Source organism: Ylistrum balloti, unplaced genomic scaffold (assembly GCF_031769215.1).
Source record: "Ylistrum balloti isolate Yb309-2 unplaced genomic scaffold, AGI_CSIRO_Ybal_v1 Utg370038, whole genome shotgun sequence".
NCBI lineage: Eukaryota > Metazoa > Mollusca > Bivalvia > Pectinida > Pectinidae > Ylistrum > Ylistrum balloti.
The window spans coordinates 2,015,065-2,036,744 of NW_026782097.1; the positions used below are offsets into that span (position 1 = coordinate 2,015,065).

At 34.6% G+C, this 21,680-nt stretch overlaps 1 protein-coding gene across 1 annotated transcript in view; it reads left to right on the forward strand.

The window, feature by feature from the left end:
* LOC132548965 (acetylcholine receptor subunit alpha-1-A-like) overlaps positions 1–15,417 on the forward strand; it is a 97,810-nt gene extending 82,393 nt beyond the window's left edge. Inside the window, exons 3-5 of the mRNA XM_060212867.1 lie at positions 3,977–4,086; positions 5,230–5,765; positions 14,900–15,417. Coding sequence (XP_060068850.1) covers positions 3,977–4,086; positions 5,230–5,765; positions 14,900–15,417 — 1,164 coding nt within the window. The remainder of the gene's footprint in view (positions 1–3,976; positions 4,087–5,229; positions 5,766–14,899) is intronic.
* The last annotated feature ends 6,263 nt before the right edge of the window (positions 15,418–21,680 follow it).

The following is a 21,680-nucleotide window of genomic DNA, read 5'->3' on the forward strand; positions in this document are numbered from 1 at the left end:
CACTTCAGAGTAGACAGTCGTAGTTTGTTGCAAAGATCTATCGTAAATGCGTGCTTCCTTTGTCGAGTATAGCAGGGTTTGTTTCTATTTTTAAGGTTCTAAGCAGCTATACTTCTTATCAACACGGGATTGAATAATCAACTATTTAGGTATCTGATCTTATTTAGCAACTCCGCGTTTTACCTGAAGATCACCATTAATAGCTTGACATTCAACTTTCATCTGGTAGTGCTAGTCCTTGAATACTTAAGACTCTTATTGGAAAGCTCGTGTCGTTAAGACTGCAAATGATGGATCTGAGGCTCAAGACTGATGTGCCTTGATTCAGCGTTTGAAAAATAAAACACATTGTGGCGCATCTTAACGATTGCATTTACAATGCAAAAAGAAAATATAGTTTCCTTGAGTGTTTATTGAAATATCACCACGAACAGATCTTTTTGTGATAACTGTTAGAATCGAGTTAGGACAGGGCGGATATAAACTTAAATGTTTCCAATACGTAGAGAGTTTATACATAGTTTAGACCAAGCATTGAATGCGGTTGGACTGTTGTAATATCTACGCTCACGACTCTGATAATGCCTCCTTTGAGATCTAAACCAAAATCTTACAGTGTATGAATGAGACGAGGGTGACGCCGGTAGAAGCGTCTTTATAACCTGACTTCCTCATTCAATAATGGACCAAATTGGGTAGAGATATTGCCATTCTGTCTGACTGCTTGTATTTGATTAGAGTGCACATTGAGAATGTATCTCGATACGATTTCCACTTGCAATTCTACCGACTCAATTCACTGTTGTTTTAGAGCACTATGATCAGTATATAGAAAATACTTAATTAACAATCAAATGTTCAAGTGTTCACCAAACATGTTTGAAAGGTATATGCGTTCAAACCTTAACACGTATATTTGCATAGCCTGATTATAATCTTATAAACTGCGTTATATATACACAGATGTTTGCTGGTGCCCAAAGTGTATGAAGGAAAGTCGAAATTTACTTTGAGAGTAAGAACTACTGCATTTTGTGCCATCCGCAAACAAACATTTCGTACGATCCTTGAATACCGAAAAACATAATGACTTGGATTGATACAACGCCGCAAAGAAACATTACCTCAACATAATTCCGAAATAACTTTGATTTGTTGATATCATCGATCAATGGTGGATTAACTTTATTCCGCGATCCAAGGAGAAATATGCAAACATATCAGGTATAATTGTTTATTTTGTTTTCTTGGCAATTTTAGAAAGAGAAAAGTCCATTGGAGGGATCCATTGAAACGTGTAAATAGTGTATGGCAATTGGAATATCTTCTATATCTTTGCACGAAATGAAGCTGGACGTGTTTGAATCTTATTAGTTTGCCTGTTGGTTCCGTTGGTGTATACGTTGTTCTCATGTGAGAACGTGACATTAATGTTTTGAATTGACTAAGGATTACATGGCGGGTGTCGTCGATTAAGCAGAACACACTTATTCTTCCGGAACACCTGGTCTTATTCTCCGTTAACATTTTCATGATTCTCCAGATGAATCAGTCTTTTGTCTATATTTTGCACTAGTTTGTTTTTTTTCAAACTATTACAAATGTAATAAACAGTTCTTGTTATTAATAACATCTTCTGTTATTTAGACTCTCAGATACATTTGTTGTTTAAATACCAACCAAACTGGGCAATGTCATCAGACATCTCGAAATAAGAAATCGTTATTTGTATTGAGGCTTCTCGATCCCTAGACACACAAGCCATTTATGGAGTTGAAATCTAGGCAAATCGATGTTGCTAATTTTGACACAAAAGTCACCACGTGGATTTGCAGGATAACAAACCAATTCAGAAAATTGTATCATTCTATTCCCTCTAGCATCCAATGAGATTTCTGAATGAATTAATTGAGAGAACAGTGGATACAGCAGAGCTTTATCTCTAAACAACCTTTTCTCCAGATCGATATGCATTAGGCTTTTTTTCACCTTTTTTAACATGGTACTCTCCAATATCGGAAAATCAAATTGGTCAATCGTCGACACAGTCATTACACAAGTAATCGAGTATTACATTTATCTATCACAGACCTCAAACCTACCTCATTATTTATTCATACAAATAAAATATTATAATGGAACAGGAGCGTATTATTTTAAGGACTGCTGCTTTTCATATCCATTTTTTGGGGGACAGTCACATTCAAGTGAAAAGCTTGTTTTAATATGCTGTTTCAATTCCACGTTTCGATCTTGAGCATCTCACATTCTGACTGCCAAACACGGAAGTTTGCATCAATTAGTCTAAGGACATGATGATCAAGCTAAAATGGCATTTGGTAGAATTAATGAAAGGCGATGACATCCAAAAACACATTTGCCAATAATCATTTCTTAAAGTAAAGTTTTCAAGTTTACGTTTCAAACTGTGAGATGATGTTAAATGAGACATTTATATATACAAGTATATTCTTGTTCTGTAAGTACAATATTTAGTTTTATGATGTCAAAGTGAAACCTTCCTTTAAGGCAGGCTATTTCGTTCATTCATCTACATGATATATGTATTCAAGTAAAGAGTACGTACACATGTGAAACGGATATCATTTTTCAGTATTACACGTATAATTGGAATGAAACAGTTGAAGGGTGATGTATTAGACAGTTAAAAATATGATAAAAATCGAAGTTTAATTACTTCTGCTGCTCTGACGGAAATATTAAACAGACATAGGATCAGTAAGGTCATGAAGTCTGATTCAACATAATTTTAATATCAGATGTTGTCACAACAAGCGTCATGGTGATAATTATTGATGATAAAATACAATCATGCAGATCATTCATGCTGTTTTCCAACACGATTAACAAGATGAAGGGCATTGATCAACAAGTGAATGGTTGTAAAACACAAAAATCAGACGAATGATCCTCATTCATAAATGTGATAACTGCGAGCACTGCGTTATGTTTTGAATAGAATGCTTGAAACACTGCATGCATGTTGATATTTGAGAATGATTAAAATTAACAGGTATTTAAATAAACCAAGATTACACACTGTGGAGTCATTTGTACACTTAAACACTATTATTTGGAACGTTACAGAGCAACCGAACCATTAAACGTTTTGCCCAAAGGACGATATAATATAAGAAATGCTGGTGCGAAGTTGCGACTAAGACAATGAATGCATGCTGGTACATACACAAACACACTGCCACCCACACACACCACTACACACACACACACACACACACACACACACACACACACCCAATACACATATCACCACACAGACAAACACACATAAATACACACACACAATCATGATGTTTCAACCTCTCATGCATTTAGTATCAATGGCGAGTCCTAGATAGACAAAATATATGTCAGATGTTTTTATTTGACTATACTCAACCAACTACAGATCTGTACTTAAATGTGCAATTTTATAGAGTTTCTTTTGCACACTCTTTGTTACAAGAGAAAGTTTGATACAACAAATGTTAAAAAAAGGAATAGTTAATATTTATATAGTTAATACAAGATTCTTCAGGGTTTTTGCTAAGAATAACACAGAAATTTTCCAATGGCCAATACTGATCACTTATTTGTTTCGGTGGTTCCAGAGAAAATATATTTATGTAACATCGAATGTATAAGAGAAAATAATATTGAGAAAACTACGGGTAAGCTTTAACACCACTACCATGATCTCATTTGAAAATAATACATTCTTTCTCCTATTTCGATAAAAAAAAACCCACCCTGTTTAAGGTTTAGCATGCCAGTTAGATTTATTTTGACTATCTTGTTCTCATAAGGTTACATTTCTTCAAAACAAAAGCAGGGGAGTTGTTGCTTACCCATCTGGTTTTGTTTTCTTTTCACTTTTCTGTGTATAAAAGCATATCTCACAATTAATCATATTGTTACTCTGAGTTATACTTTACAATGCTTGTTGTTTTTAAAGGAATGGACAGATGAGCGTTTAAAGTGGGACCCAAGAGACTACAACGGTTTGGTTGTGTTACGTATACCATGCGAAAAGATATGGCTTCCTGACATCGTCCTGTATAACAGGTGCGTAATAACATTAATCAAACTTCATTTGTTTTGTTTATAATGCTTTTCTCGAAATCGTTATGGTCATATAAACAAACTTAACATATCATTTTCCTATGCGTCTGTTACAATAATGGTCGGTGTTGAAAATATATCGACATCGTCACCCACTACTGTAACCCAAACGCAAATGACAATAGTGGGCGAAGATGAAGACATGAGATAGGGTTACGAACGTGGGCGTAATACCCAGAACAGTCTCGTTTTATTGACAATGGGTGATCCAGGCTTTACATTACAACACTAATGAACGTTAAACAAGGATCAGTTACTACCGTTGTAATAATCTATGGTACGTTTCGGCCAGGGGTCAGAACCGAAAGCCTTCCTTTCAGGGACGAAATCTCAACAAATAAATGTCAAACGTGAGACATTGTTCAGAAGGAAAAAGAATTGATTAGATTTTTATTAGACGATCATGCAACGACGACAAGTACAATTATTATGCCTTCACCTGTAGACAGATTTCTCTCGTCCAGTATAACAGGAAAGTTATCATAATATCCGTAAAACAGATATCCTTGCTCCTGACGCTTATTTACCTTCCCGCAACACCTGATAATAACCCCCTCTCCCCCTGTACTTTTTCTGGTGTTTTTAAAACCTTTCCTTTTTTGATATTTTGACCTAGTTTTATGCAATTTGAATTCAGATTCTGTTGACATGTTAGTGTTTTTAGAAATGATATAAAGTTCAGATTTAATTCCTTGGAATCTCTGATACAAGGACTCCTAGTCTCTCGGGATAAATTCTATAATCTGAGTTTAATAGTTGTCATTAAATCAAGGGAAAATGTTTAAAATCAGAGAACAATATCTGCTTTGTCAAGAATAGGCGCCGATTACACAACTTTTGAGGCTTGAGGGAATCACCACTATCATGGAAATGAGTGCGCCTTCCGTTAGTTTGAGCTAGGGGCTTAATTGTATAAAGAACGTTTTCACCCTCATTGTTTTACGTGATCCATTGCATTCTAGTTTTTATATAGAGGAGAGAAATGATTTATAGTAACATGTGGATATTCATATTCGATCGGTTTTATTGGAAAACTTCGCATACTCCAGTTACAAGTTAGTATTATAGATATTTTATTTATTATAGCGCTGACGACTTCACTTCCGGATACATGCAAAGCAAAGCCATGGTCAACTGCAATGGAACAGTGTTCTGGCCACCTCCAGCGAAATTCCGAAGCTCGTGCAAAATAGACATCACATATTTTCCATTTGATGATCAAACCTGTAAGATGAAATTTGGGTCGTGGACGTATGATGGATTTCAAGTTGACCTCACAAACAGATCAGCAGCAGTTGATCTCTCAAACTATGTATACAGTGGTGAATGGGAACTCCTCGATATCAGGGTAGTTAGAAACGAAGTTTATTACCCTTGTTGTATAGAACCTTTCCCGGATGTGACGTTTACGGTAATAATGCGCAGAAGAACTCTGTATTATTTGTTCAATATTATATTTCCATGCTTATGGTTGACCATATTGAGTTTATTGGGATTCTGGCTTCCTCCTGATTCCGGAGAAAAGATTACGCTTGGAATAACAGTGTTACTGGCTTTTTCTGTGTTTATGCTTCTGATAGCAGAAAATATGCCAGCTACATCGGAGTTTGTACCACTTATAGGTAAGTAAATGATTTTTATCATAAAAGCAATCGTATTCTTGATATGCTTTCATCGTAATAATATCAAGAATTGTATTGTCTGTTACATGAATATAAAGCTTTAGAGAACGACGTGCATTTTATCTAGCAGTAATTGACATTACCTCATTATCCATTACTAAATCTATTATACTAGTAATTATCGATAACCTTAATGGATCATAGAACATTCAATGAACTGGATCTAGAGGACATTCAAGTGCTTCCAGTATGATTGTAAATTTTTGCATGAGTTAAGCCGCATGTGAAAACAAAACCTAATCGACTGGAAAAGGCGCATATGCTTGCATTCAATGCCATGTTCTTGTATACGCGAGTATGTCGCAATCCCGTTGGAAACGAAGTTATCACTGAACTGAAAAAAAAACACTATCAGCAAGAAATGGTTTTCACGATTACAACAAAAGTGAGTATCATTTCAAATTGTATTGCGAACTTTCCCATAGTGTTTTTTTATTGTAAAATAAGGCACAAGCGAATAGCATATTTCATAACAATGGAATCAAATAGAGGGAAAATAATTGCCTCATACAACTGATTTATCCCACCTAGGTCTCGTCAGCCATGCTAGACCTAGATATTTGAAACAAAGAATGGTCGAAATGTCAAAATCCAGAGACGTCGTGCACTTAACCCGAAATTCAATCTTTTTTTTTCAAAATTGCAGAAAACCATATACGTCTACATTTAAAAACATGCCACAGTCTGAATGAATTATCACCTGGCGTCCGGATTAAATTGTGTATCTGGAATATTACCCTACAGCAGTGTCTACTCCCTGCAATTTCAAAGATTTGTACAAAAGTGAAAAAAGATTTTGCATTACGAATTAGTAATCAAGTTAAGCAAATCCTGAGAATGAACAAACGAAACATTAAAATCCATATTAATCGAAAAAATATTCAAAAGCAAATAGGAAGAGGTGCACTGGAATAGTTCACGACTGTCGTTTGTTAGTGAAAGATATACATGTACGTGTTCTATATAAGTTTGAACTTGTCTTTAGTTAGACCACAAAAGACAAAGAAAAGATTTATGTCGAGGATGCATTCTGCATGCATCCTTTTATATTAATTCAAAATTTGGCACGGTTGATCATTTTCACGGATATACTTACGTTCTTCTGAAACAGATATATGAACATTTCGAAGTTTAATGAATTGGTGGATAAGGTAGCAGTAAACAGTTAATTTGCATTTTTCCTGAAATTATTTGTCATGTTTGAGATATACAGGTATAGCAGATTGGTTATGAAAAATACATCATTACATGTATATATATTTATAAACTGTATAACAATTACATTAACAGTAGAGAGATGAAATTTGTGTAAAAAAAAAAATTCCTCTGATTTCTGACATTTGATTGTCATGGTTACCTACTGAAAAAATGCTAAAAATGCAAAAATACTGCTAATTCCAATCCAACACTACAACTTTCTAGGAGAAATTTAATTCTAATCACCTATCTTACAATCAACAACACTGTCGTGGTAACAAAGTACTTACATTTCAGCAAATTCCAACTCGGAAATTCTTCATAACATGACCACATGTAAACACTATGAAAATTTCACTTCCTGTAAAGCTAGTTTTTGGTGCGTAGACACAGATTCGAGACTGCCCAAATAGTAATCTCCAACACAAAGCTAAAATATTATCCTGAAAAAAATGAAACCCCACATTGTCCACTTTAACATGACAGGACCAATTTTAGCAAGGATTTTTTTTTTCATTTTTAATTAAAACCTTTATAATGGGGTAATCTAATGAGCAAAAAAATCACCCATGGCCACACCGAGAAACTGTGTACTGCTACCTTATACATCACAATTAGTTTTTTTAATTTCATTAAAATCCCTCTGAGTGTCTAGAAAATGATCACACGAACAAAACAATATATCGCTTTACTGTGTATCTTGAATAGCTATCGAGTAATATGGATTTTCCCGCATGGTGTGTTTTGACCAATTCTGCTCTCAAATTAGGAAGAAAGGGAGGTAATTTGAAAAATTAAAACCTCAATAAGTCTTAAATTTACTTGAATAAAGTTGCAATTGAAACTGAATCAAGTAGTTTGTGCTTCTGTGAATTTAGATAACTGAAAAGCAGATTGATACTACATATATAAAGTCTTATGTTATGACGTCATGGTAACAGCTGATGTCATCAGTACTATGACGTCATCAATTGCTAATGATGGCTTCACCAATGCACTGTGATGTCATAGTGAAGGCTAGAAATCCAACAAAAACTTCAAATTAGCATCTGACACATTTCTCGAAAGTAATTAACAGTGATATGACATAAGATATTCTTAAATGTCATGTGTATGACATCACAAACACCTATGCTTACTGCCCCCCACCCTTCTTCAAGTGTAATATTAGAAACCCTATTACATTGCAATATTGTTCGCAAAATAGTCTTTTTTACAGCAGTAACTATGGAAATGTAATTTTATGACAATATTGACATGATTGTATGCCCAATCTATGAGAAATACACACACATTATTGAGTAAAAATCATCAAAACAGAGAATTTATCCAAAATTCAAAAACTCATACTTTCCTTCTTAGTTACTATGGATACCACACCTTAAACTATTGGAATTGCCCTATAATGCAGTCTAAATACATTCTAAGGTTGTTACTGACTTATTTCATACCTGTTACCTACTGTAGAACAGTTTTCAAACTGATACCAAGCCTTTTGAAAACAGCTGAAATTCTCACCCACAAGAGCACCCAAATTACCTCCCTTTATGCACCCCTGATGAAATTAAAATAAAATCATTATGAACAAGTTTCAGTGTGTTTTTTATGTATTTATAGCAATTATGGAAAGGATTAAACTTAATTAAACATAGTAAAACACATTTTAAATAGATTAATTTTTTTTAATGTGCTATAAGGTAGCAGTAAACAGTTAATTTGCATTTTTCCTGAAATTATTTGTCATGTTTGAGATATACAGGTATAGCAGATTGGTTATGAAAAATACATCATTACATGTATATATATTTATAAACTGTATAACAATTACATTAACAGTAGAGAGATGAAATTTGTGTAAAAAAAAAAATTCCTCTGATTTCTGACATTTGATTGTCATGGTTACCTACTGAAAAAATGCTAAAAATGCAAAAATACTGCTAATTCCAATCCAACACTACAACTTTCTAGGAGAAATTTAATTCTAATCACCTATCTTACAATCAACAACACTGTCGTGGTAACAAAGTACTTACATTTCAGCAAATTCCAACTCGGAAATTCTTCATAACATGACCACATGTAAACACTATGAAAATTTCACTTCCTGTAAAGCTAGTTTTTGGTGCGTAGACACAGATTCGAGACTGCCCAAATAGTAATCTCCAACACAAAGCTAAAATATTATCCTGAAAAAAATGAAACCCCACATTGTCCACTTTAACATGACAGGACCAATTTTAGCAAGGATTTTTTTTTTCATTTTTAATTAAAACCTTTATAATGGGGTAATCTAATGAGCAAAAAAATCACCCATGGCCACACCGAGAAACTGTGTACTGCTACCTAAGTGTACCTCCATGTCCAGATTGTGGAATACCTTTCGATCAGGTTTGGTTTTCCTAAGTTGCTTCATAGGTTTAACATTTATGTCCCCAACATCATTGATGAGTCACAGTTGAACGAAACAGTTGTGTAATGCAGTTTGATTATATTTAGGTTTTACTCTATTTAAGTCTTAATTTGTATTAAAAGGTGCTATTATATAATGTGTTTTTTGTACAATCTCTAAGCACAGTTGTGTCATTTACAACTTCGAAATTAAGACGTTAAATTAGGCGATCCAGGTACTTTTACAAAGTATTCGGCGATTTCAACTGTTCGTACTGTCCGTTATTGTTGATATTAATGACAAATACAGACTTGCCGTCAAGCTCGTGACATTTACAAAATGCCACGGCCGTGGAGTTTCGTGTGGCTCATCATAAATCAGTTTATATCGCATGCAAGCCAAATTACAAAGGTCATTAGCAGCAGTTTCAAATTTTCTCACGACGCAGATATTGTTCTTACGGATATCAAATGGTTCTTCTAGAGTTCCCATACAGTCTTGGCTTAAATCGTTATTGGTTAGACTGTTGTAACGTACAGGATAATGTTTTGTTGTAAGATCTCTTGAGAAAAGAACAACAATGCAGTAAAATGTTATTTATTTGCATGGTTGACTAAATGCTGAACCTACAAAAGAGCGATGTTCATAGCAATTACCTCGCGCATGCGTGTATACTTGTAAGTTGAGTTTAATTGATTGAATCTATTATGCTGTATTTATCAATGATAACAAAGGCTCGCTTTGAACTTACACATCAGAGAGACTAGTTTTGTTCATATCCTCCAATAGGCAATGGGGAATTAGAAGACAAGTAAAATTGATAATATCACATCAGGATTTTTTCCTCTTTTACGAACACAAAAGTTGCACTGTGCTAAACTCATGTAAAATATTATTAAAGTTTGATGGAAATTGTTTGTTAATTTCATAGATTATCAAACATCAATCAAAATTAGCTCTTTCTTTCAGAGCGTCTTTACCGTGATGCTGCATGTAATTTTATCAGTTATTGTTGTGGTTAGAGTTTTAGTGGCAATTAGATACTATTTAGATATACTGAAAATTATACCATTAAAAGTTCCTGAAATCATAACTAGCGTGTCAAATCAATCATTCACAATCAGTCAAATGTTACTTAAGTGCTTTTGTCATGCTGTGCTGAATTATGTTTTAAATCTTCTTGAGTAAAGCCAAACAGATTCCCATTTCAAACTCACAGCCAGCCAGACGACAGATTGACTATACAGTCTACAACAGACAACCGCTTAAGATCGACATTTATTTTCACCAGACTACCTTTATAACGTCACTAATAGTGAGCGTGATATTTTCAAAACGTTTTTACTTTCGGTGTTGGTAGATGTTTGTAGATGACCATTGAAACAAGTGATGCAGAGCCAGCAACTCGGGTCAAATAATTTTTGACTATAACATAAGAAAGTATGAAATATAAGTAAAAAACAAAGCATATACATAAAAACAAGAAACATGGTATAAAATATCTTTCAAGTGAATAAGATCAAAACATGATCTGATCCACAAGAAGGCAAAAATGTATCTTTTATAAAGTGCTGTGCGTGAAGGCCCAACATAAAAGTGTGTCTTGACCAGCTGTTTCCCTGCATTAACAAAAGATTGAAGTCGATTTGTTGGACTTAACACGCTGTCAGAATCAAAGTCGCTGTGATTTTGATAACACTTTATAAATGTATTCACACGCAAATTTTCTCTTATCTGTTTACTCCCCAACGGAGTTGAGATGAGTTTTAATTGCAACGCCCATTACCGAAATCCGTCCAATATTCTGTACTGTTAAACCATCTTGTGCACTCTACCAACACACCTAAACTGACGTCATCTGTGCGTCATAAGGTATCAGAAGCTTTTTAAAAAGACATTAAAGGGATCCCTTTTGATCCAGGCCGTTAATAATCAATCCTTGATGAGGGGCACAGGTATCAACAATTAATTATCTCTGTATATTAAGAGCATAAGACTGAAGTGAATGCGCTGCTCTGTGATATTATAAAGTTGAAATTAAAAAAAATTAAACCCAGAATATCACCTACCTGAATAGTATGGTAGAGGACAGAAACTAACAGATGATAGTGGTTCTACGGTAGGTATGTGACATTAGAAGATTGATGGTAGAGGACAAAATCCTTCGTAGACAGCGATGATATGGTAGGTAAGTGATGATAGATGATTGACGACAGAGGACAGAAATCTTTGTAGACAGCAGTGATATGGTATATGGGGGGATGGTGGATGTAACCCTTAACCCTGACTGTTATAAGCTATTCCATTATAGGAAATAAATAAAGGAGGATGAATATGATTAACAAGAAACCAAGTTGATTGAAATAAGAAATAACGCGCCATTAATGAATTAAGGACATAAGAGCTGAGGTAATAACGAGAAAACAGAATGGTATAATCAAAATTCGCCATATGCATCTTGTTGTATTAATAACGCTTCATTAAGAATGCCAGGTGTATTAAGTATACAAATATATGTATGTCCTATTAAATGTTGACTAGCAATGCTTACGTTTGATATCACAGTGTACACGTGTAATGCACCATATTAACGATGAACTAATAGTGATACAAAGAAGACGATACGAGCGAAGTTAGCTTACGACGTTTAAAGCACTGTACTACATTAAGTATCTACTTACCACTGTTGAACTGACGACACCAGTGTATTGATTTACACCAGTGTAATTTGGTCCTGTACTTACCACTATTGAACTCACGACACCAATGTCAAGATGCCCTGTACTACATTTGTACTAGCGTTGAATTGACGACACCAGTGTTTTGTTGTCTTGTATTTAGCACCATAGAACTGACGACACCAATGTATTGTTGTCATGTACCTACTACCGTAGAACTGGCGCCACCAATGTATTGTTGTCAAGCGTATACTACCGTAGAACCGACGACACCAGTGTATTGTTGTCATGTACTTAGCACCGTAGAACTGGCGACACCAATGTATTGTTGTCATGTACTTAGCACCATAGAACTGACGACGGCAGTGTATTGTTGTCATGTACTTACCACCATAGAACTGACGACGGTAGTGTATTGTTGTCATGTACTTACCACCATAGAACTGACGACACCAGTGTATTGTTGTCATGTACTTACCACCGTAGACCTTACGACACCAATGTATTGTTGCCATGTACTTAGCACCATAGAACTGGCGATACCAGTGTATTGTTGTCATGTACTTACCACCAGAGACCTGACGACACCAGTGTACTGTTGTCTATTCAAAGGACTAGAATGACGTAACAAGTATATTGATGACCGGTACTTAATACTACTGAACAGAAGACAAAAACATGGCTGAACTGACAACATCAGTACATTATTGTACTGTCCTTTCCGACTACTTAACTGACAACACCAGTGTATTTATGTAATGTACTTTCGCAGGCTGAACTGATGGCATCAGTACATTATTGTACTGTGCTTTTAGACTGCTGAACTGACAACACCGATTAATTGTTCTACTGTGCTTACACTCTGCTGAACTGGCAACACCAGTGTATTGATGTATTGTATTTTCGCATGACTGAACTGGCAGCAGAAGTTCAATCTATCTGTATTTACGTACTTACAAAATGTACTGTACTAATGATGCTGTACTTATGTAATGTCCTTATATAGACCATTAATATATACTGAACTAACGAAGCTCTCCCATGTCTAACAAAGCTGTTAGAAATCAACGGAGCTAGAGAAATGACTGTAACAACTGATGGATCAGTGATATTAAATAAATACAGTTTAAACGCGAACGAACGATTGGAAAAGGATATATATAAACAGACATATATCAGCAATGAATGAAAACGGGCCAGGTTTAGAAAACCAAAGCATTGTACTTGTGACATGAAAAGTGCTGCTTCGAACAAAAATTTTAGCAATTTACTAATATCAATCACAATTAAGGAACATTTCAGGAACAGTGTACTTTTAAACGTGTACAACATATTGCTTACTTCCTGGCTGTACTTGAATATAATAAAGAGTGGAAAAAGCAGTAGAACTTTTAATTGCAACATAGTGTTAAACAAGTAAAGGTATGGTATAAAAGGTTTTCAACAAATCCTCGTTAGAAATGGTACGAATGATTGATGATGATGGCACCAATTAACTTGATAAAGTCATGGATTTGGTAGCAGCTACATTCAAAGGGATTAAGGAGGAGTACAGACGGATACAATGTTTTGTAAGGAAGATCCAAGGGAGACGACCATCGCAGAATTAAACTTTTAAGCGCACAGACACGTAACCGAGAACACGTTTAAAATAAACAAATGAAGACAATGGTTGAAGACAATATATCATTTCTATCGATAGCTAACAATAACATGCGAAGAAAACTTTCTAAAAATATCCACTGCAATCCTCGCCTGTAACAGGAATGCTGTTGGTTTTTTACATTCATATGCATCTTTAAATGACAATAAGTAGATTTTTATGAGAAAAGAAGACGTGAGCAGTGTTCTGCAGATAAGCCTGTCATAGCCCACGGTGGGAGGCTTGTTGGATCCTGTCAAGGAGATGAATTGCGTTTCTCATCAACTGTCAGATACACAAGCAAGACAGGTCCTACACGCGCATAATAACACTCATTATAACGCACATGATCATTTCTGTCGATAAGAGAGACCCCATTTTGAATCGCGTAGTGACACATTGAAATCTATGTAAATTATTCGTTTTGCTAAAAGATTTTCTGCGGTGGCATTTCTTTAACCAAACTTTAAAATGTTTTGTTTCAGATTAATGCTTCTAGTGAATTAAATCTTTACACCTCGCCATCCAGACACAAGCAATCCCGTTTCTTTCTATTTTCTCATATATGTTTACTTAATTAAAAAGAAATGTACCATCTTGTCCTATTTGGAAGTATAGAATAGCATGAATTTTTTTCACATTACCCGTGTTCGCACTCTCCATAGATTGTACTACAGACAGATGAATATAACTTTATATTAGTTTAGAATAAGATATTAAAACTCGTAATACAAGGTTTCCAAAGATAAAAAATGATCAAAAAACAGAGAAATAAATTTCTTTTCGTAATTAGGAGCTGGGCGGGTTTGATGCTCGTTAGTGTGCCTGTTGGTTCTGTTGTTGTATACGTTGTTCTTATTTGTGAACGCTAAATCACTTACTTGGATTTACAAATATTTACATAGCGGGTGTTTCGATGAAGCAGAACTCTCTTACCCGATGCACTTTTTTGGGAGTCTTGGTGTATCTCTTTCTTTTCTTCATATTTTGTCCTCGTTTTATTGAATGTGAATCACAATCATGATTGTTGTGACATGTTATTTTCTTTTATATACAGTAGTTTCCAATAATGAATTAATTTGTTCCATACACAAACGTTTGGAATGTTGCATATTTATATCGTACACAACATAAAAATAAAATACAATCTTTTCATTGTCTGTTTTAGGTATATACCTGACCGTAACCATGGGGATGACATCTTTATCAATAATTCTAGTGGTATTCGTCCTTCAACTACACCATGTAGGACCACATCAACGACCCGTTCCAAGATGGCTGAGGTTTCTCTGCGTAGAAATCCTTGCGCGCATCATGTGTATGCGAACTTCGCAGATTCCTGCATCCTACAGCAAGGACTTTCGAAAAGATGATATGTGCCTCACAACGTTCTTTGAGAACGTTGACGGAAATAATTGCAACGGAAATCTTCCTCAAAATACTTTGAAATATCACGATAAAATCATAGACGTCGAAAGGGATAGCACACATAGAAGGATTACTAAACATCTGAAAGTTTTAGTAGAAAAACAAGACTTTGATGATCATCACCAAGATATAGTAAACGAATGGCGGTTTGTGGCGTTAGTAATGGACAGGATACTATTCTGGGTGTTCTTATTCGCTTCCTTAATCTCCTCAATAATGATACTAGTGGTCGAACCCATGCGAAAACCGCCGGTGTGATTGATGCCGTAACTGCTCTTTGTGTGCATTACTTCACTAACACTAATTAAAGCGCATTGCATACAAAGAATAACGAATTGAAATATATGTGTATCCTTGTAACATCAGTAATCTGTCCATAGTGGCTACAGCAAAACATTGTTGGTTATTGTAAATGAGGTTCAGTGGTAAAACGTAAGCTATTATCGATTAATGAAAATATTATAATCGTATGATGAATAATAAAAAAATAGGTTTATGTACGAAAGAATATGTACCAGAAGAAGATGCAAAGCTGTATCGAATAACCCATTGGTTGAAAAATAGATATAAAAGTAACTTGAATTATTCGCATTAGCCACAACATTAAGATAATATTGTAATATATATATTATTATAATATAACAAACTATTTTATTGGGTGATATGTTAAACACGTTTTGTTATAAGAAATAAAACGATCTAGAATGGGGGTGGGTACTTATGATGAAAAACCCGCTGACATGTCTGATAAAACAAAACATTTTAGATTTTCTTTTTTAAATTGGTATAGAAAATTAATCCTGTGTGATGTTTTTTCTTGTACACATAAACATGCTTCGCCTACCTCGGTAGAGGTGTCCATAATATAACAATGACGTCAGAATCACAGATATGCATGGTTAGCACAAGTGGCGAGACTGAAAACTGGCTATAAATGAGTAAACTGTCGATTTGTTTAATGAGTTGAAGTTTATGTACACAAATCTAAAAAATAATATAGTTGTGACGTCAGCGAAAATGCTGTCCTGTATGTAAGTGTGACGTCATACGTGAAAGCATCGTTTGACTGTTATATCCGTCAGTTGTGGTTGAATCAAGCACGACTGACATAATCCCAATAAACAGCGGATGTAAAGTTTTGTACGAGGTAAGGATACATGTAAGTATGTTTTGTTAAAATATTCCACTGTTCTTCTATCGTTTTGATGTATGCCAATAGTACGTTATGGTTGAATGTGTCATCGTCATTTGTAAATAGTACACCATCGTGTCGTTTTTAAGAGATCACTTCTACAATGCAACACCGAGAGTATCAGATTAAACGCTGATCCACATAAGTATACCTTCTATTTTTAAGTGTACGTTCGGCACAGTCAGATTCGTCTTTTGCCAGTGTATAAATGTCAATGTGCGTATATTTTTTTCAGTTCAGTTTTATGCAAATTTACACCTAATCATGAACAAGGATTGTAAAAAACCACTTTGACAAGATCCACTTCTTGATACTTCAATTTAAGCTAAATACTTGAAAATAGCCGATCTTATATTGCTTGAAGTTATATATCTTAGAGTAAAGAAAAAACATGATAACTGTAGATAGAGGCATGCAGTATTGACAATAAATGTGTAGGAAAACTTATTGCACTTTCTCATCCGCGTTGAACAGAATCTGGTATTTTACAAAATATTTACGTTCCGTTTTTGTTATTCAAATCAAATGTAACTTCAAAATATACAGTTAGAATCAGGCCATTTTTATGTGAAACCAGGGCTTGTTTACACGACAACAATGTCTTTGGTCGAGAAAAAAGAATCATGAAATGGTAAATGTGTTGGATGTTACAATTTTACAATGATGTCATGAACAACGGGATGGAATTGAAAATACGCTGCATTAATATGAGGTATTCGCACATGATGATATTTCGTTTTCGTCGACCACATGATAAGTAAGTTAATTTATTCATAAATAATATACAGTACATGTCATAATCTATCAATCAAGAAATATATAACAGTGTACTATTCGATGAATGCATCATATTGAAGCGTATCTAATTCAACTAATCCGCTGTACCAGATTAACGGGCATACATTTCTATTGTGCTTTTATATTCTTTCAATTGCTCTCTTTGATTACTTTGATCATGGTTTGGACTCTGTGGAATGTGTTTAATGTGTATGGCTTGAATATGAGTGTACGGTTGAACAAGGGATATAATTTGTTTGTCTAGTCGGCCCTATCATATTGATGACTGAGCCAGGACAGCAACTTGATATTGTGTACAGCCCTTAATGCAGCTGCATGGACGATTTTCAACGTGTTTTATTTTCTTATTGGGTCTCCTTGCATTCAGACTAGCGGGTGTTATCTCAAGATTTATCGCCTGGGATTGCTTTCTTTCTTGACAAAAATCTATGTGAAATGTTGATGTAGACTAGAACCATTATATAAACAAATTAATGTGGAACAAACTGCGCCTTGTGTGAGAATCTTGTTAGTAAAAGATATCGCAAGAGGCTGTGTCAGCTGAAGGATACAGAATTGTAAAAATAATGTTCTTAACAGGAAAACTAAGTTACCGATTAAGTTGTCATCCAGTTATTCTAAATGTGCTCGGGTGACTGTGCTCTGTTACCTAAAAACACAGGTTATTGACGATTATTTCTGCCTATTGGATTAAAGTTAAATAACAGCTAGACTCTCAGAGCTGGTGCCGCATTATGGAGCTTACAAACGCATATATCACAGTGTTTATACTGTTGCAGAATATATAGTTATTGTAAATATTACGGTCAATCAGTTTGTTGCAAATTACGTTATCAGGTCTCTGGTAGGGAGGATCTATTTGCTGTCAATCGTACTTTCGAAAACGCAAAAACATTTTCTTACCGGTATTCATATTGAGTAACGCTGCATAATTGCCTTGTTATAATCCCAAATATTTGCATACGGATCACTAAAACTAAACACGTGTTTTTCTCTTTAGAAAATTAAGAGAAAGGTATTATTTGACTTTACAAACGTGTAAAGGTTAATGTTTTGAGGATGTAGTACCTTATGTTCTGCCAAACCTGATTGTGAAGTGTGTTAACGTGTTTCCAAATTCCACGGGTCTTGTACAGAATAGAGCTGACATCATATGCATGTGTCTGAAGGTGCTTCTTATAACCGGGGGAAATGATGGAACACTTGTCAAAAGATTATTAAAACTGCTGTTCGCGTTGTATATACAGCATCTCTTCATTAATTTATGTCTTGTTTTGTTATATATCACTAACGGGACATTTACGTGCAATTGTTTCACCTCAGAAAATGCATTTTAAGCAAGTAAAGTGTATGTGTGTATGGAAAAATTTATCTGAGTTTGATTATGAAATGTACGCTAACATGTTCATACATTTTTGTTTCACTGAGACAATATATAATTTTTACGTAGTGTCATATACCCTGTTTGTGTCCATTTTATCATTTACAGATACAGTTTCCGATTTCAGCCTTGTCTTTGACAACTTTTATGATTTTGTAATGTATTTTCCGATTTTCAGCCATATCTTCGACGCCATTTTATGATTTTTGATGTAGTTTCCGACTTTCAACCATATCTCCGATGCCATTTTATGATTTTTGACAACATATTTAAGATGTTTGCAGAATCACATAATTTGATTTAGGACATGTTTACGAATCTACCGATCCCATTTGTATGTATATCTCAAGAACGCAAAGGAAAGAACACGTGTTAAATATTCATCATATTCATCCCAGCAAGGTTTCCATGAAATGCATACGTAATTGTATGAAAGTATACATACTTCACTGTAGGTAGATCAAACGACAGTCACTGTATGTGTACCCCGAATAAACACGTTACACAGAATAACATCATTGAAGAACACGACCGAGTGATTGGCTAAGGCTAAACCTAAATAGTTAATGGTAAGCAGTATTTTTGATAGAAACAATATCATTTTAACAACTGATTTCAATATCATACATAGAATATTTTACGTTGATTCTTTAACTGGAAAAATTACTATTGCGAAATTTCCTTTTGGTAATTTCTTTTAGATTTACCTAGTTATATGATATGTCTGTATTTAGTGTATTCTAGCTGTGTCGCAAGTCCTTATTGAACTGCAAGGTATGCCTGAATTCACATAAATAATTTATCCTTTATGGAAAGGCAAAACAAATATCAAAGCGCAGACATTGTAAAACGCGCAACACATACCGCGAACGTCTGAGACCAACACAGGCCGAACGACAATTTCAAAGATCCCATAAGTGGTTTGAACAAAATGGCAGTGATATTGCTGGTGTGTCTTGTATCATGTATCTATATCTAAAACAGATATAGATAATATATACTACAGACAATATACAACATTTAAGTGTAACTGATTTATATGTTAAGTACCATTAAAACAAAAGAACAAACAACAACAAAAAATAGAATAACGAAACGCAGGAAATTAAAGAAAACTTGTACTTTTGAACATACATTACATGTAGATTAACTACTGTGCAATGGTGACTTTCATTCTTTGTTCATGTCCTTTGAACATTCGGTAATGAGATAATTGATAATATCAACCAAACATGTGTTAAATATACACAGAGACTGAACAATTTTGAGATATAAAATACATCCTCAAACAAATCGCTGTTTTTGACTTGCAACTTCAAAGCGACTGTTAGATATTTAACACTTTAGTAGGGTTGTTGGATGTAGTGTTAAATGTTTCGTAAATTAATTTAGAATGACACTAAAAAGGATAAACCCAGATTGTCTGATAATTACCTCAACACGGTGCACAATGAAGCAGAGTTTTTACACATGTGGGACACAGATTTAAAAAGTGGAACGTCCATTCAAATCCGTTTATATCACAATGGCCTTGATCCTGTGTTTTGACATACCATTTCCTGTTTTAGTCTTGTATCTACCACATCAGGGTCGTATCTTTAAATAGAAATACAACTGTCTTTTATGTTCATTTACACGGAAGGCAGAAGTTAAACTAAGAAATTACAAGAGAAATAGAACAAGGTTCATCTTCTTTTAAGGAAACACAAACGACATTCTAACACAGATTTAGGACAGAATCATGTGATTTTACAAAAGACACACCACAAACGTGAAAGTAGGCTTTTAACTTAAGTTTATCCAGTATTACCGATATATTCGAAATTTACCCGGGGTTCAATTAAGCTTTTATTGAAGACATGTACGGACCTGTTTGTCGATTCAACATCATACTTATATGAGGTCATTCGCGATTTTAGCTAAAGGCTCGCCGAGACTAAAGTATTTCATGTGTCTTACTCGAAACAACCACATTTGAATTTGAATATCTATACGAGATACACTAGAGGTGCGATTTGGCTGTAGGCTTACACTGACTTAACACAACAACATAAAGCCTTTCGTCGTAGGCGTATGTTTACACGAGAGACATGCACGTTGCGGATGTATATTAACACGAGAGAAATGGATGAATGATTGCACGCGAGACACCACGTGTTTCGGATGTCCACGAGAAAGACCAAACGAGATTAGAACGTAGCTTTAGAACGAAAACTTATCGGTAGTTAACTGTTTACAGCAGATACATTACACGATAAATAAATGTTTACACATCTAGAGTTTTATTTTTAGTTCACGGTATGTATGTGATATACCCTAGTATTCTTATTATTATTTTTAATGTGTTGTTAATTAATCAAGTGTGTTCTAGTTAAGATTTCTGTTAAAGTTTCAATTCCGTTGTCACTTCACAAACAATGCATGTCAAATATAAATCTACATATATGTTTTTCTGTTTTTATAAGATTGATTCAATAATTCTTTGCCAGATGCGTTCCATTGATGAGAACGTCACCGGTCTGATTAACACAATGCTTAGTTACATTCACCTAATAGTGGATACAGATGTTTTCATCAGTTACACAATCATAGTTATTTAAGGGAAACGGCACACCTTTCCACGCATGACAAAGATATTGTTTCAACTTTTTTGTTTAATAGAATTGAACCACCATTGTTTCCGTTAATTAATTACCCTTCATAGAACTTTATGTTTAATGAAATGCGGATCATGCCTAAAAAAGGCAAAACGATTGTTGGAAAAATCAGAATTATATATATACAAATAAACTGTCATACTTTCATAGTACAGCGTTGCGTTGTTTGTGTCTAAATATAACCAGATCGATTTAGGTACAGCCACTCCCAATTCGGCAAAACCCCTTAGAAAATGCCCCCTCTTATATTTTGAATATTAAATCAGTTTCCTTGAGCGCATAGACAAACGCAAGCAAATTATTTTTCCTTAAAATTTAGCTAATAAACCACGTTTGGTAGAGAAACTGGAATACAAACACTTTCTGTAAGATCTGGACAGACACTTCTACATAATCTGTCAAAGTTCCAGACAGGAGTTACAATGGTTTTTACTGCAGACTGAGGGTAACGTCCTTTTATTTTTCAAGTTCGACCCACTACACGCATGAATCA